General features: G+C 35.0%; 1 protein-coding gene across 8 annotated transcripts in view; it reads left to right on the top strand.

Annotated features, from left to right (window-relative positions):
* The window catches only part of BOLL (boule homolog, RNA binding protein), a 133541-nt gene that overhangs the window by 110069 nt on the left and 5585 nt on the right, over positions 1 to 17887 (top strand). For 7 of the 8 annotated variants that reach the window (XM_004033004.4, XM_019022835.2, XM_055379336.2 and 4 more), the window contains one exon: positions 3865 to 4195. The exons of the other annotated variant lie outside the window; for it this stretch is intronic. In XM_004033004.4, coding sequence (XP_004033052.1) covers positions 3865 to 3888 — 24 coding nt within the window. In that variant the 3' untranslated portion in view covers positions 3889 to 4195. Of the gene's footprint in view, positions 1 to 3864; positions 4196 to 17887 lie in introns of those variants that run through there. 8 annotated transcript variants of the gene reach the window in all.

Below are 17887 nucleotides of genomic sequence, written 5' to 3'. Positions count from 1 at the left end.
CTGAGGTTGAATTAGACGCACTGTGTTTAGGGACAAGTAGACCACTTTGATGCCTTCAGTGCAAAAGTCTGGCATCTGGTGTTTATGTTTTCCCTTCAAGACTCAGTTATTAGTAGCTTTATAGATAAGGGCAGTACTGATCATAAACCTGACTGCATTTGCACAAAACACTAGAGTTAGCATCTACCTTCCTGCCTTAAATCCTGGTGCTTGCTTCCCTTCCTTATTAATAAAGTCCTTTGCAGTATTTTTTTTTAATAAGGCACTTCTGCCTGCATTAAAAACCTGTTTAGGCAGATATCCTTTTTCCTCAATGATTTTCTTAATGGCATCTTGGAACTCATCTGCTGCCTTTGGGAGCTGTTTCTCCTGTTATCTTGACTTTTTTTAAGCCAAACCTCTTTCTAAAATTATCAAACCACCCTTTAGTGGCATTAAATTGTCTAACTTTAGATCCTTCCCCTTCCTTTTGCTTTAAGTTATCATATAATGACTTTGCTTTTTCTTGAATCATATTAGAGTCTATAGGAATGCCTTTCTTATCTTAGCAATCCCACATCCACATAAAATCCACATTTTCCAATACAAGATAAAAAGATATTATTTTACAAAAAGTGCAAGGTGTTTGTGCCTGCTGGCATAGTTGCAGCAATGCCTTCATGAATTTCCCTTTTTTTTTTTTTTTTTTTTTTTACAGTGGTCCTTACATTGGATTCATTTGTCTTGAAATGGTGGGCACCCTTAGCTGCAGATCTCAATCTGCAGTATATATCAACAATTCAACTTTTTCTTGTAATGTCATGACTTTGCTTCTTGGGAGCACTTCCTGCATCACTAGTAGCATTTCATAAGGGTCCTATGATATTATTCAAGGTTTACCGTATTGCACTAAACACGAGAAATATGCAAAAACTGAGAGAGATTAAATTTTACTTTGATATGCATTTTAGTGGAGAGGTGAACTGCTCACACAGAGATGATTATCATCACACAGTATTTTAAGCAGACACAACACTTGAGCTCACCATTTGAGCCTACTGCAATAGTAACAGGAAGTGGCTATGAAATTTTTACAGTAGTACAGTATGTACTACAGTAAATTTTATGATATAGTACTGCATCTTTACATTTCTCTCAACCGCAAATGGCACCATGTCTATGTTTGTGTGTGGAAGTTTTGATAAATTTCAACTTTTTATTAAATATTTGTGTATATTTTATGGTAGTAAATGATAGAATGACCCTACATATATTTTATGCACTCATGACATGCCTAACTTTAGAAGTGCCTTATTAACTTTTTCAGTATTTCTAGGCAGTACAGCTCATCTGCAAGTTTTTTCAAATTGTTGCAAATCTCCAAAGAATTTTCTGATATATTTATTGAAAAAACTTCACATATAAGTGGCCAGGTGCGGTGGCTCATGCCTGTAATTCCAGCACTTTGGGAGGCCAAGGTAGGGGAATCACTTCAGGCCAGGAGTTCAAGACCATCCTGGCCAACATGGCAAAACCCTGTCTCTACTAAAAATACAAAAATTAGCCAGGAATGGTGGTACGTGCCTGTAATCCCAACTACTCAGGGGCTGAGGCATGAGAATCGCTTGAGCCCAGGAGGCAGAGGTTGCAATGAGCTGAGATCATGCCATTGCACTCCAGCCTGGGCAAAAGAGTGAGACTGTCTCAGACAAAAACTTCACATATATTTAATAAGTGCACCCATGCAGTTCAAACCCACGTTGTTCAAGGGTCAGCTGTATTAATTTCTCTCTCCACTGCCAAATCCCTTTTCAAAGCTCTATTACTGCCTAATGGGATTACTATATATTTTTCTTTTCTTTTTTTGAGACAGAGTCTCGCTCTGTCGCCCAGGCTGGAATGCAATGGCGCAATCTTGGCTCACTGCAAGCTCTGCCTCCCAGGTTCAAGTGATTTTCCTGCCTCAGCCTCCCGAGTAGCTGGGACTACAGGCATGCGCCACCACGCCTGGCTAATTTTTCTATTTTTAGTAGAGACAGGGTTTCACCATATTGGCCAGGCTAGTCTTGAACTCCTGACCTCGTGATCCACCTGCTCAGCCTCCCAAAGTGCTGGGATTACAGGCATAAGCCACGGCGCCCAGCCTGGGATTAGTATATATTTCTTCAAGACTTCTACATCTTCACTTTCCATCTTTTAGTCATGCATAAAATCTGAATTTAGTTTTTTATCCGACATTAGTTTTCCCCTTTTCCCCTCTCATCACTGTCATCAACTTTTAGCCACACTCTTACCATTAAATATTATATTCTCTGGCCAGGCGCAGTGGCTCATGCCTGTAATCCCAGCACTTTGGGAGTCCGAGGTGAGTGGATCACCTGAGGTCAGGAGTTTGATACTAGCCTGAGCAACACAGTGAAACCCCGTCTCTACTAAAAATTCAAAAATTAGCCAGGCATGGTAGCATGCACCTGTAGTCCCAGCTACTTATGAGGCTGAGACAGGAGAATTGCTTGAACCCGGGAGGCGGAGGTTGCAGTGAGCTGAGATCACGCCACTACACTCCAGCCTGGGCAACAGAGTGAGATATATTCTCTCATTTTCCCATATTTATCAACCTAAATTATTCACATATGAATATACTGAAGTTAGCACTGCTCCCTGTTCTCTCTAGCACATTGAGCCTTCAACCAAGTAATTTCACATACATAAAACAGTTTGACTTCATATATCTTTATTTCTCCTGAGAGGACCAGTGTATACTGGGTTACAGCCAATAACCTCTAAGTAGTTAACTAGGTATGAATGGCTGTGTATTATCATAGTAGATTTTATTCATTCAGCAAATGCTTATTGAGCACCTACCTTGTGTTTGCCGTTATTCTAGGCACTGGGAATACAGCTATGAACATTAGTAAATGGTACTGGATGGTACTAAACAGGCCAGGGAAATCTAGGCCAGTCTGTAGAGTTTGGTTTTAGCAAACCCAACAAACTTGAGCCACTAGAGCCATGCTGCCTCCAATATGGCACCCACTAGCCACATGAGGCTATTGAATTTCAATTTTAAATTAATTTAAATTAAATTAAACATTCAGTTCCTGAGTCGCAACTAACCACATTTCAAGTGCTTAATAGTCACATGGGACTAGTGGCCACCATACTTGATAGTGTAGACGTAAAACATTCCCATCAGCGTTGACCATTCTATTGGACAGCACTGCTCTAGAGATAGTGGAACAAATATGGAAAATTTTGAGCCTATCCAAAATTTAAAATATGTCTTAGGATAGCATGATTCCCTAAATTAGGAGCTGGCCTAGGCCCAGATTGCCAAAAAGGTAGTAGTAACTAGGTTGATTCTTTGACCCAAACTAGTATGAACAACAACAACAAAAAAATCCCAGGATGACACAGGTATATGGAATTCTTCTGAATTATACAGCATAACTATCTGTATGCCTGTCCTACTTATGCCCACTTAAAGGATACTTTTGGGTTTTGGACAGCGTTCTAAATAGCCTCCTGCCAAAAATACTATTCCCCTTTTAAAAACAAGTTTTTAAGACCCACCTAATACAAGGAAATGTTGTAACTCGTAATCCGTGCTGACCCATCCCTCATTTTATTTACTCAACATTTATACTGTAACACTAGACTAGAGATTGTCTAATATAGATTCTAAGCTCTCAGAGAGCAGGTTTTCCTGAGTTCTGGAGCCCTCGTAATTGCTAGCCTCTCACTTTGTAACATTCTAATTTAATTGGTACCAAGGTTCTGCAAATATTTAGTGAATGTTGATTGATGGTCTGTACTCATCTGTTCTAACTTATCTTTTTTTTTCCATTCAGTCTTCCTGATCTATATTTTCTCTTTACTTAACAGACAGTGTGGAGCATTCATTATTAAGACAATTGGGCAGCTCTAGTCCAGCTCAACTGATTTCTTGTCCAATGATCCTTGCGTGGCCGAGATCCAGCTTCAACGAACCAGCTAGAAGCTGCCCATTGTGAAACTTAGTGTTAGTTAATACCTCACCATACTCAGTTATTCCACTATAAGCTGTCTAAATTTGATGAAATTTGTTTTTTCAGCTGTTCTACAAAATTATTTAGGTAGATGTGGCATGTTGGTTTTTTATGTGCTAACCTAACTGTAATGACCTTTTCTACAACATGTTTTATCCATTCCATAAATAATAACCACATTGGGAATAGTGAGGTGTCTTTTATTTTCTCTGCTTTGTGTTATTTTTTCTTATCAAACAATTAGATGTTATGTTTCATATTATTTGATATTTATTTTCATATTTAGGATAAGAATCATTTTTAATTATAATACTTTTAATACTTTCATATATTTTACAACAGTATACTATTTAATATTAATGACTTAATTCTATTTTTGCTTTGCTGTTTTGTCATTTAATATGCTTTTGTCTAATTTTTAATTCATTACTGTTACTCCTTATTTAATTTTGCATCTGCCATGGTTTTCAGAATCTGAATAGTATTTATACTTCTTTTTTATAACATTTTCCAAATATTAGAAATACCATCAACATGATCAGTATTCTTGCCTTTTCATGTAATTTGACTATATTAAATTTTTTCTCCAGTGTTTGAGACAATATTGAAATCTTCCTATAACATAATTTATTTGGTATCAAATTTTATAAAATATGGATCCACCTTTGGAATTTTGATAAAAGAAGGGTTCATCTCTGACATGATCCCATAACACTGACTGAAATTCCACCAAATTACTGTTCTTTGAATGCTTTAATCCTTAAACCTTTTCTTCTGATATGTAACCAATATATTCAATTATATATTTGATTAATTTTTAAAAGGACAATTGTTTTCATAAAATGCAAAACTATTTTTTACACCAAAGGAAAATTTTAGATTCTGATTCTAAATCCGATTTTTACTATAAAATTGGAAAATAGATGGGAGGGGTGTCATTCATTGTTCGAAAGGTACAGAACAAATCATAGGGGTTTTTAATCTCTAAAATTTCTACAGTAGTACAGGAAATATTCCTCTTTACATTCATTTGCAGTTCTTTCACTGACCTCCTAATTTTAGGTGGAGGGGGCAGGGGGAGCCATAAAAGTTGGTATTACCCTAATCTATCTCTTTCTTCCCCTGTTTCAACCCCAAATGTATTCCATGCTCAGCAGCAGCAGCAGAAATAGTAGGATATAGATCACAAAGGTTTTTCTGGTGAGTCAAATAGGGTGTTTTCTTTTGAAACTGTAATGAATATGTTTGCCAGTCAAATGGTTTCATGAGAACAGTAGAACCTTATGAATGTATACTAGCATGCAAGGATCTCAAATACATTAATTATTCTCAGTTTTAGGAATGTAAATAGATTAAGTCCCACAATGAAATTTCAGAAGTTTTTGTTCTGTAAGTAAAAAATTACTAACCACTGATGTTCAAGATTTTCTTTTAATAGCACTATCCTTGAGAACCAAAAAGTTTATGTTTTGATTTTCAAATGTTAAACAAGATGCTAAACAAATCCTGGACTGTTAATAAAAATTAATGATGTATTATTGGATAAGGAATTTTGATGATAATTGATACCCAAGTGTGTTTCTTCCACAACTATATAGATTATATGCATACACATATATACATGTTTATATGCATATATACACACATATATAATTTATACATATGCACTTTCTTAGAATTTAGCTTTATTTTGAGAAGCTACTAAAAATTTTGGGAGTTTGACAATCTGAATAAATGGAGGATATCATTCAGCCTTCTTCATGGCCTAGCTTAATAGCCCAAACATGTTACTTTTTTTTTTTTTTTTTTTTTTTTTTTTAAGAGACAGTCTTGCTCTGGGGCCCAGGTTGGAATGCAGTTATGCGATCATGGCTCACTGTGACCTCAAACTCCTGGGCTTAAGCCATCCTTTCACGTCAGCCTCCCTAGTAGCTAGGATTACAGGCATACACCACCACACCCAGCTAATTTTTTATTTTTTGTAGAGACAGGGTCTTACTAGGTTCCCCAAGCTGGTCTCAAACTCCTGGGCTCAAGTGATCTTCCTACTTTGGCCATCCAAAGTGCTGAGATTACAGGCGTGAGCCATTGTACCCAGCCCCACACATGTTACTTCTAAAAACAGATAGATTGAGAGAACAAAAATTCTCCTTACATATACTAAGTAAGGCCCATTTTATTTATTTCTATTTTGTAGTATATCTCTGATAATTTTGAAAATTAAGGTTTTACTTAGGACCCATTTTGAAAGGCCAATCTGAGGAAATTATCTGAAATTCACTGGGTGTTAGAATAAAATGGATAATACAGATATTAGTACATGTACCAAAATCACAAGGTAATAACTTTGCAGCCTGTTTTCCAAAAATCTCTAATACAATCAGAGATAGAAAGATGGTAACATGTCAAAAGATAAAGCATCTTGGGAAATTAGGCTTTAACTTCCTCTGTCAGCTGATTTCAGAAGGATGGCTTGGAAAGAGTTACGATTTAGTTTAAAACAGATTGCTTTATAAATTTCCACTGACAAGAACAGTACAATTATTTTCAAACAAATTTATGCATGATAACCCCCATATGTAGGAGTGTGTTTCCTAGATTTATGCTACACTTAACTATAAAATAATGATTTGGGGGTCACACATAAAAGTTATTTGTATCTTTCCCCAAAATTGCACTTCAATAGAATGAAAATACAGAATCAAAGGACTTTAGGAGGGCATCCAATACAACTTCAATATCATGCTTCAACATGCTCTTTGTTACTGTAATAAATTGTTGGCCTCTAGATCTATAGTTTGACTCCAGTTTATCCTGAAATCCCTATAGACTTAAAAGTGGCAAAGAGGAAAATTTTACCCAAAGAATGAATATAAATAATATTCATAATTGGTGCGGTTTCTTTCAACTCTATTCGGTGTTTTTAATCCCTGTGCATAAGTCCTTAAAAATATCGCATCGGCTTTGTCCTTACATGTTGAAACCTACTCTCTGATTAGCAACTACAGTGGCTGCTGTTTGTTGGACTTACTCTTCCCTTTGAAATACAGGAGTGTGAGAAGTGACCTCTCTATACTTTGAGACCAAGGCCCCTCACTTCCTCCCCTGCTAAGAGTCTTCTCACTTCAGAAGATAAGCAACAGTTGATGGTTGGTCATCAGAGAAAATTTTGGGGACCTAGATCCTCACACTTCTTGGGATGTACCCATAAGATTCCAGTAGGTCTGAAGAGAGAATGTCTAAGAAGAAAGTTCTTTGATTAGACTCCTACTTTTTTCTTCTCCATTTCTTGCTGCATGAGATGGTGAAGATAAAAACACATCTCTAAGAGTTTTATTTCCTGGGAAAAAAATATCATTTTAAAAATATCATTTTGTGTTGTTATTTTGTTTTATAATGAGTCAGGTTTCTTTCCAGAGGTATAAAGCCTTCAAAGTAACTGCCCCTAATGTCTTAATATTTATTTTCTCCCTTTACTAACCACTGACAAGTTTTGTGGCATTCTCTCTATACCTTTGTCTTTGATAGGTTTTATTCCTTTAAAAAGTATTTGTGAAGGCTGGGTCTATCATATAATCTATGCGTTATCTCAGTAAAGTATTTTCTCCATCAAATGGGACCTGTGGTATTTACATTAATAGTGGCTTTACTTTCACTCATGAAGCATTTGAAATAAAAACATTTCTAAGTTCATCCTTCAATATCTCATAGTATTTGAATTGCAGATGCCCACTGGGGTACAATTGCTCATGTCATCATTCATTCTGTTTTTTTAATTAATCAAATGGTATATAATCATCTGAAACCTGAGGCTTTGTGATAATCTATAGTGAAGTCCTTTTATAGAAATATCTTGGTGATTAGAGCTTTTATGTAACTAAATTATATATATTATATATATACACAAATATATATGTATGCATACATGTATAGATATAAAGAAGTATAACAGAGAAAACATATGTTAATTAGAACAGACAATATTATTGTAATATTACTTATTAACAAGTAGTGTGGCACCTATTCTAGGTGTCTGGACTGGGAATCTGAGGCTACAGACAGGTTCTAATTTTTTAACAGGTGAGTTTTTGCAGCTTTATCTAACAGCTATCATTCCATCCCTTTGTAGAAGGTATCAAAAAAGCAACTGATAAATCCCATCTAATTAATGGATCAAAATTCTGTGGACTTATTTCTAGTTTGGGGGGAACTGACCAACAGCTGATTTTTGAGAAATATAAAAGTCTGAATTCCTTGTTAAGATTTAGTTCTTGGCCAGGCACAGTGGCTCACATCTGTAATTCCAGCACTTTGGGAGGCCTAGGCGGGTGGATCACGAGGTCAGGAGATCGAGACCATCCCGGCCAACATGGTGAAACCCCATCTCTACTAAAATACAAAAAACTAGCCAGGTGTGGTGGTGCATGCCTGTAGTTCCAGCTACTCAAGAGGCTGAGGTAGGGGAATGGCTTGAAGCTGGGAGGCAGAGATTGCAGTGAGCCGAGATCACACCACTGCACTCCAGCCTGGTGACAGAGCAAGATTCCATCTCAAAAACAAAAACAAAATAAAAAGATTTAGTTCTTCGTGCATCAAATGTTTAACTGGTGGTTTCCTACAGAACTGGAGTGTATGTATTTGTTTGTATTGGTAGTCTAAAGCATTATTTATTTTTTTCCCCTATCCCCCAGTGAATAAATGAGTTTGTTATCTTAGTAACCATATTAAAAACAGCAATAGAGAATTCAGGACATCTTTTCACATCACCTTCAGTGCACACAGGCTCCCTTAGCCCCACTGTGCCATGTGAATATTATGGTTATGCCATGATATGGGAAAAGTTTAGAAAGCTGAAGAAAAGATAATGTGTTTGTTTTTTTGATGGGACTTTTTGAAGTTAAACACTTTTTTTAAAGATTCAAACTTTGATTTGGGATATAAACCTAACACTGTACAACTCATTTAATCCATTCACTTGCTTCATGAAAATTACTTTCTAAATCACTGTCACCTTTGCTTAAATTTTGTGTATCCATTACAGAGAATTCAGCTTTCCTTATTCTCTTCTAAATGATGAATTATTTGGAGAAACATCCAGAATTCATTCTAAATGTCATTTCTTCATATAAATCATCCAGTTGGTCTTTCCTTATTAAACATCCTTCAAACCAAACATCTTCATACATGCTAGCGCAAGGTAAGTAACAGTACAGTTTTTACTGACATGATTTCATCTCGGGTCATGCAGTTTCAAAAGAAATCTCATCTTTATTATTTAAATAAAGTACAATTCGTTCCATTAAAGTAAGACAGACTGCCTGTCTTACTTTACGGTCTGCCTGAATAGGGTCATGTGTAGTAACATAACTACATCTTTTCTTAGAACTGATTACATCCTTAGACACATGCCAAGTTCCAATGTAATTATTAGTTTAACCTTCTCTGAAACAACATTATATGGACTCAGAATTAGGAGTCCTTGTTCTCCAACACATATTTCCTCTTGAATCTCACCCCCACCTGCATTGATGAGCAGCAGACTTGATTTTTATTATCTTTACAGAAATCAAGGTGATTCACCTATAGACGAGGTCCTCTGATGTTTCATCAGTCATATCAAATTCTGCACTAACTTCTGCTCCTTGTAATAGTCAGACAGTTATTGACTTTGCCGATCTCTGCTCAGAGATCTTATATGGGGTAATCATCTACTTATCATCCAAATATGAATACTTGAGAGAGAAAGGGGGCGCCAAAAAGAATTAAAATTACATATTTTTTGAAATATGTCTTTATTGGCCAAAAAGAAGTTTGCCATATTAATAAGCCTATAAAATCATTCTATTCAAAAACTGTTTTTCAAAACTAAAATTCTAGTAATACAGTAAGCATAACCCTCGACTGTCTCAGAGAAATTGGAATATAGCTAACCCTATTAATATATTACACAATAAATGTAACATTAAATCGGGATCAAAAAGTATGGCCTAAAAAGGGATTAAGCTATAGGGCCTAGGCCTGGACTGCTTTATTACTTTAACCCTTGAAGCTTTATGGTTTCCAGTTTAGCCAGTGAGTGATACAGCTATATAAACAGATTGACTTATGTTTAGATATAAACATATTTTCCTATGTTATAAATATGAAATCATAGAATTATATAATTTAAGGACTCAAATAAATCCCAGAGATCCTATTATCCCTTACTTCATATATGAAGAAACAGAGTCTATAACTATGGAATAGTCTTAAGATACTAGTCTTGAAATTTTGGTCACTTAACCTGTGTTCACTGTTCTACAGAAAAGCTTTGCTTAAATCATTGAAGATTGTTCAAAGTCCACGATAATATTCCAAGTAAAAATGGTATATTAACTTTGTTGATGATGTGCTATAAAGTCCTGCTTAAAATATCACATTTTTTCTGACTATATTATTTCAAAACAAGAGTAATACCTTATATTTATATATTTATATTTATATAGCACCTTACAATGTACAAGCACTTCACATGCATTATCTCATTTTATCCACTCAATATTTTTGTGAGATAATCAGGCACTTTTTTATGAGAGAAGTGAAGCTCAGAAAGGTTAAGAGAATTTCCCAAGGTGACATTACTATTAAGTGTTAGAACTCAGAACTTTTTTTTGCTAATAAATGGTCACCTGTAAGGAAGCAAGTGATTTCTGGGGAGTGGAGGCGGGAGGAGGGTAGGAGGAGTGAGAGGGAAGTTCCTTAACACAATGCTTTTCAAAAATAATTTTTGTCCCACCCAAGAGTTATGGACCGTCTTTCATTGAATCACCAAAATTAAATCTAACTCAAATAAAGATCTATTCTAATCCCTTTAGCATCTGGGAATCTGAATCAGAAAAATATTTCACTTCTAAAAAAAAGAAACAAATTGTGATAAACATAAAACTGTTTAATCATGCTTTTATCAAGTAACCTAAATATGAACCAGTTTTCTAACCAAAATAGTGGAAATAAATTACCCCAGAATTTAATTTTCTTTAAAAGCGTTGTGCAAGTCAGCGTTCTGGGAAATATAAGAAGGAACACAGCATGAGAAGAAAGAACTTCTAAGGTATCCCAGAAAAACTTTAATCCCTGCTATAGCAAAAGATACCTAGAGGCTGTGCCATGTCCTCTTTGTATATTGGGAACATGGCACATTTCCACTGCTTATGAAAGAATAAAGTTCACCAAAAATAAATGTTATTTTTCTTCTTTCTTCCTTTCAATTTTTCTTGCTAATTGCCACAATGTAGGCATGTATCAGTCTTAGTACAGCCCTCCATGTAGAATTTGCTATTTTGGAAGAGGGTTATTCTAGTTTAGTTTTCCTTTTTACATCCTAATGACAGGTACCAGACTTTTTATACTGATAAAACTTGGATGTGTCTCTAAGGTAAATGGGTCATTATCATAATTGTCCACTGAAGTATTTTTAGCTCAAAAATTATAACAGTGCCTAAGGTTAAATATAGTCTGATGTCATTGGAGTGAATTTTTTTCACAACACTGATTTCGATAAACCACCTTTAACTTATTATTAAAATACATCATAAATGTGTTTCTTTCCTAGTTGGAAGACTATTTTATAACTTCACAAGTGATAATTGTGCATTTACACAGAAAGCTTATTCATATTGCTTTAAGATACTTGATAAGAATAAACTCTGTGTAATTGCACAATTTAAAACACTTGACCCTAGAGTTATCTAGGTCTTATATGCCATGAGAAATTATCCATTGTTTTTATTACTTACTCCTGATACTTACCTATTTCAGCAGTGGCAAATTGGTTGTTGATAGACATGCTCAATGTTTTGGTAAGTCAGCAGAGAGGCCTACGTTCCTAAATCATGGAAATTACAATATATAATCAAATATACCTCTTTACAAAAATTTTGCCTGTTACCTTAGAATCTTTAGCTCATTTCCCTTAACTATATAAGTCCCTAGTTAAGTTTTTGGAAAAACTAACAGAACACTTAGTATTAAATTTCTGTTATTAGATGCAGGCCAGGCAGTTGATTTGGCCTAAGTGCTACTTCAAAAGTTGTGTTCATCTTTATGAAGTTAACCCCACCTCCTTGATGCTTGCATTCTTCTTCAATCACAACTCAAATCACTTAAAGCAGGCAGGGAAAATTACAAGATTTTTAGGTAAAAGGATTTGGTTACATCTTGACTCCTGAAGTAAGCATTTATTTATTATGGATGCCTTAACTGAAATTTCCTATTCTCAGTTTCTTGAGCAAAACAATATCTCAAAGGATCCTTATGTTCAGCAGTGGATCGAATAAAAATCATTTGTTGGGACACAGAGTCTATTCATTGCATGTTTTAACGGGATGTTACTCTATTAACATGAAGTAGTATATTAATAATTCTCTGATTTTCTCTGGATAGTTGCTTTATTACCTATCGGATCTCATCTTAATGTTGTATATCATAGTTCATAAATCTTTTTTCAACAAATCTTTACCAAAGTTCAGGGATGATACAAAGAAAGCATAACCTAATAATTTAGAAATACCACTGGATGTGGCCTCAGATCCCTTGAAGTGAGTCTCTTTTTATAGCCCTAGAATGCCTCCTTGTCCAGCAGCAGGTTATGAGACTTTTTCTAGTGGGAATTTCCTAAAACACACCTTCTCTCTGCAGAATCCAGGCCCAGTTAATCTGATTTTTTAAATCTTTCCCAAGTAATTATAAAATTAGAGCTATTTAAAATGCATTAAACCTTAATTTTCTTTAAATGTCTTAATCGGAACCAAGGTTACATTCTGTGAGAAGCTTTTCTCAGCCTTTGTCTAGGTTTGAAACCTTGATATTCTCAAAGCCCACATCTTCATCCTAGAAAAGATTTCAGAGCAGAGGATTCAATTCTTACTCCACCTTCCTCTGCTGATTCTGTTAAACAGAATCTTGGATAACTATTTTGTCCAATAATAAAAAACAACTAGCCCCATATGTGATCTGGTAACAAATATGAGGGTTTGGATGTGCTTAAGGTTAAATGTTTTTGCTTTTTTAAGAGAATTAAAGAAATCTTAGTAACCAGAACATTGGAGATGCAGGATAAACTAAATGTTTCCTTTATTCATTCACACACTTAAGTAACATAGACTTATAATCTGTAACAAATAGAACAAAGGTTACACCTATAAGACAACAAAAATCTTGAGTTTGAAAAATTTAGTTATTATCTGGCTATTTTGTCAACATGATAATTTCATATACAACCACGTACAAACATCTTTGGTGTTTAGATTTTTCCATTTTATTCCAGCTGTTCCATATTTGTAGACATAACCATGGCATGTACAGAATATGTGTAGCAACAGGCCATTTGTATAATATAGTACAGTCGAAAAAAAAAACACTATCTTGCTAGGGAGATATGTCAAGTAGATTCTAGTTTCCACATTATTTTGATTTTACTGTATTTAACTTTGTATATATTTTACATGTATTAAATGTTTTGATGAAACATTTCGAACTCTAAGTTTATATTAGAAATGTTGGCAAACATTAGTATCTATAAAATATAATCTGTATATATATAAAATATCCAGAAATCTGTCATATTTTTATTTTATACCAATTACAATGGCCAAAGTTTACACTATTCTTAAATATACTTAATGATTATCTGGATTATGTCCATATCTATTTTTGGCCCTCTTTTGCCATCCATACGTGAAGTATAAAGATCCTTATTCCTTATGGCATCTTTTGTTTTTGTTTTTTTTTTTTTTGAGACGGAGTCTGGCTCTGTAGCCCAGGCCGGAGTGCAAGGGCGCAATCTCGGCTCACTGCAAGCTCCACCTCCCAGGTTCGTTCACGCCCTTCTCCTGCCTCAGCCTCCCGAGTAGCTGGGACTACAGGCGCCCGCCACTACTCCCGGCTAATTTTTTGTATTTTTAGTAGTGACGGGGTTTCAGCGTGTTAGCCAGGATGGTCCCGACCTCCTGACCTCGTGATCCGCCCACCTGGTCTCCCAAAATGCTGGGATTACAGGCGTTGAGCCACCGCGCATATTTCACCTTTTAAATACAAAGAAGCTATGATTGCGTGCTTTTACAGAATTAGAGAAGCTTTTTACAATTAACAAATGCCACTCTAACTAGAACATTTTAAAATTAAATAATTGCCACAGTAACTTTTCTTTAAATATTGCCTGTTTAATATATATCCCAACTTTCTTCTGTAAAAACATTATACTCCTTTTAGAGAAGATTAGATTAATAAAACAATAAAAAGTTACATAAATAAGCAACATTTACATTGACTACATGAAAATTTATTCTGGCCTTTAATAAAATTCGATTGCACAATACGAGGAAATACTAGGATTTTACTATTTTAATTTCACATCCATTCTAAGATCTAAAGTTGATTTGTACTTCTGTTGGGCAAGAATAAGAATTATATACAAAAAATCTTCTCATAATATTAGGAAGATAACCCAATAATAACTTTAGGTGATTTTATTTTACCTTGTCATAAAAGATAATGTGCTAATGTTTCTGAGCTCAAATATTTAGATTAAGGAATAAAATGTAATGGCATAGTTATATTAAAGAATATTTTGGCACACCCTAAGGCCACTCCAACTATTTAATTTTTTTTCCTACAGTTTTTTTGTTCTGTTTTGGTTTTTTCTTTTGTTTTGTTGTGATATGAAGTCTCAGCCTTGTCCCCCAGGCTGGATTGCAATGCCGCCATCTTGGCTCACTGCAACCTCTGCCTCCCGGGTTCAAGCAATTCTCCTGCCTCAGCCTCCCGAGTAGCTAGGATTACAGGCGCCTGCCACCACGCCCAGCTAATTTTGTATTTTTAATAGAGACAGGGTTTCACCATGTTGGCAAGGCTGGTCTCAAACTCCTGATCTCACGTGATCCACCCACCTCAGCCTCCCAAAGTGCTGGGATTACAGGCCTGAGTTCTGCAGTTATTTTTATTTATTTTTTATTTTTTTTAATTTATTTTTATTTTTCATTTTTTTTTTGAGACTGAGTCTCGCTCTGTTGCACAGGCTGGAGTGCAGTGGTGCCATCTCGGCTCACTGCAAGCTCCAACTCCCGGGTTCATGCCATTCTCCTGCCTCAGCCTCCCGAGTAGCTGGGACTACAGGCGCCCGCCACCAGGCCCAGCTAATTTTTTTGTATTTTTAGTAGAGACGGGGTTTCACCGTGTTAGCCAGGATAGTCTCTATCTCCTGACCTCGTGATCCACCTGCCTCGGCCTCCCAAAGTGCTAGGATTACAGACATGAGCCACCGCGCCCAGCCAGTTATTTTTAAAGTAACATGCTGGGTAGAACAAGCCCAGTAGAGTGTTATTAGAGCACTAGTCAAAATATCGTGAAACAATCTATTTCATATCCAGCTTGTCTGATGTTTTCAGCATACATGTTAATCCTATGTTTATTATTCAGGCTTATTCAAGTGTACAACAAGGCATTTTTGTTCCACACCATCTGTAAATTTTAAGAGTCTGAGAGTCATTGTATATTAGTTCAAGAAAGATTGATATCGAAGTGTTTTTCTTAGCTAATTTATTTTAGGCAATTGGCTCTTTACCAAAATATATTGATGTGCTTCCACATTACTTTCGTTCAGTTCTACACATATTATATATTACTTTATTTCTCACTCCAAACTATAAAGTACAGAAGAACAGAGATGGTAGGAATATTTATTAATGTATTCCCCCCAAAAAACTTACTCTGCTTAAATTGTGATATTTGGCTCTTATTTTGTAATATAACATATCCATGATAGCAAAAATACCTTTAATAACTACAAAAGATCAATGCTTTAACTTTTAATTATCAACATCATTTTTATAAATCATGGTATAAAAATGAATGAAGATACCGAGACTAAACTTTCATCTTTAACCTCATATAGCTGTGAAACAACACAATGATAGTATATAAACGTTTCATTACTATAAAAAGTATTGCCTAAAAAGCATACCTTTTTTTCCTTTGATGTTTTGGAGAAAACATCTAAAGGATGATAATTTTAAAGTATTCTTTAACAATTTGAGATGATTTTAATACAATGTGTATTAATTGCTAATCACACTCAGGATCTTTGCTTTTAACATGTCTAATTTTGATACCAAAATAAAGCTACACAATATTCATTTATATATTTGTAGCAACACATAAAAGAAATTTCCTAAAATCCTTATTAGTATCTGAACTATTACGCATAGTATTTTAAAAGATACTAATACGTATAAATTTTTCCTGCCCTATATAGGTACCCACATACTGACTTCAGTTAACCTGTTAGCATTGTTTTATTCAGGCTATTTCCAACTGTCTGTGAGAATAGCTTTCAATTAAAGTAACATATTTAATATCCTAATGTTGTCTATTTCCTTATGTCTAAGGAAAAATGAAAATAAATGCAGCAACAATCCTATGTTTACCAAATAGATTTTCATGCTTATGCCCTAGCTGTTTAGACAATTTGTTTAAAACTCTTGAGCTCAGACTCACCTACCTACCTTCATATACTGAATATTTAAACATCTGCTTCAACCAACGTACCAAGGATGAGTTTCGATAACTTGGTTTAACTTGGGTAGTCCCCTTCTCTCTACTCTGTGTTAAGCAATAAGATTTCACTATTTTTCCTATGTTTTTCTAACTGATATCATACTGATTTCAATTTTTACAATAGCTACACAGTTATACATTTATATTGGTTTTATGCCCCAGTGCTGATAGCTCCACTTTTAGATCATCTCCATGGATTACGGAAAAAGAAAGAAGTGCTACATATTCTCCTTAAGCTAAAAAACTAATTTTAGGACATCAGTTACAACCAAAAGTGTTTTATTTAAAATTTGTTATGAATTAACTACCTTCTAGAGGCTGATTTTTATGTACATAACATTTAAATAAGAAAAAACTTACTATTTTGAGGACTATTATTATTGTTTGTAGTAGGTCAAACAATATCACAATGAATGTTAAAAATATTTCCTTTATAGCCAAGCCAAAAAATACTTTTTTCAACTCTTAAAATGGCACAAAAATGCAATCATCAGCTTTCATGCAATTAACCATATATATTTTCAAAAATTTGCTTATGTTAGTACTTATAATTTTATTCTATAAATCAATAGGCTTCTCACACATTTTAACTTGATATAATGTTCCAGTAATTACTTATAAAATCAAACAGAACTCAGTACTGTTTTGCTTTTTATATAAAATATAGGATGTTTCTGTAAAATAAATTTTATAGAAATTTAAATGTAAAAAATTAATGCAGTAACTTCAATTTACCAAAATTGAAGACTCTTTACGAAAGCCTTTATAAGCCGGGAGCAGTGGCTCACACCTGTAATCCCAGCACTTTGAGAGGCCTTTCTTACCTTACGAGGTCAGGAGTTCAAGACCAGCCTGGCCAAGATGGTGAAACCCCGTCTCTACTAAAACTACAAAAATTAGCCAGGCACGGTGGCAGGTGGCTATAATCCCAGCTACTCGGGAGGCTGAGGCAGGAGAATTGCTTGAACTCGGGGGACAGAGGTTGCAGTGAGCCGAGATCACGCCACTGCCCTCCAGCCTAGGCGGCAGAATGAGACTTCACCTCAAAAAAAAAAAAAAAGAGAAAGCCTTTATAAATTCCTTAAGTGAGTTTTAAAGGTAATCTAAAATATGCTACCCAGGACATTTTGTATGATCTATCAATCTGATTCTGTCAAAAAGTCGTAACCTGCCATACCAAAAAAAAAAACTGAAAAAGCACCCATCATGCTTTGCTGTGGGACTATACTGCTTGCATTTAGATAGAATCCTGAAAAAAATTATTTAAACATGGAATAAAAATATAGGTC

Source organism: Gorilla gorilla, chromosome 11 (assembly GCF_029281585.2).
Source record: "Gorilla gorilla gorilla isolate KB3781 chromosome 11, NHGRI_mGorGor1-v2.1_pri, whole genome shotgun sequence".
In the NCBI taxonomy this organism is placed as follows: domain Eukaryota; kingdom Metazoa; phylum Chordata; class Mammalia; order Primates; family Hominidae; genus Gorilla; species Gorilla gorilla.
The sequence above is the reverse complement of the archived record's forward strand: the minus strand, read 5'-3'. Positions and strand labels throughout refer to the sequence as shown.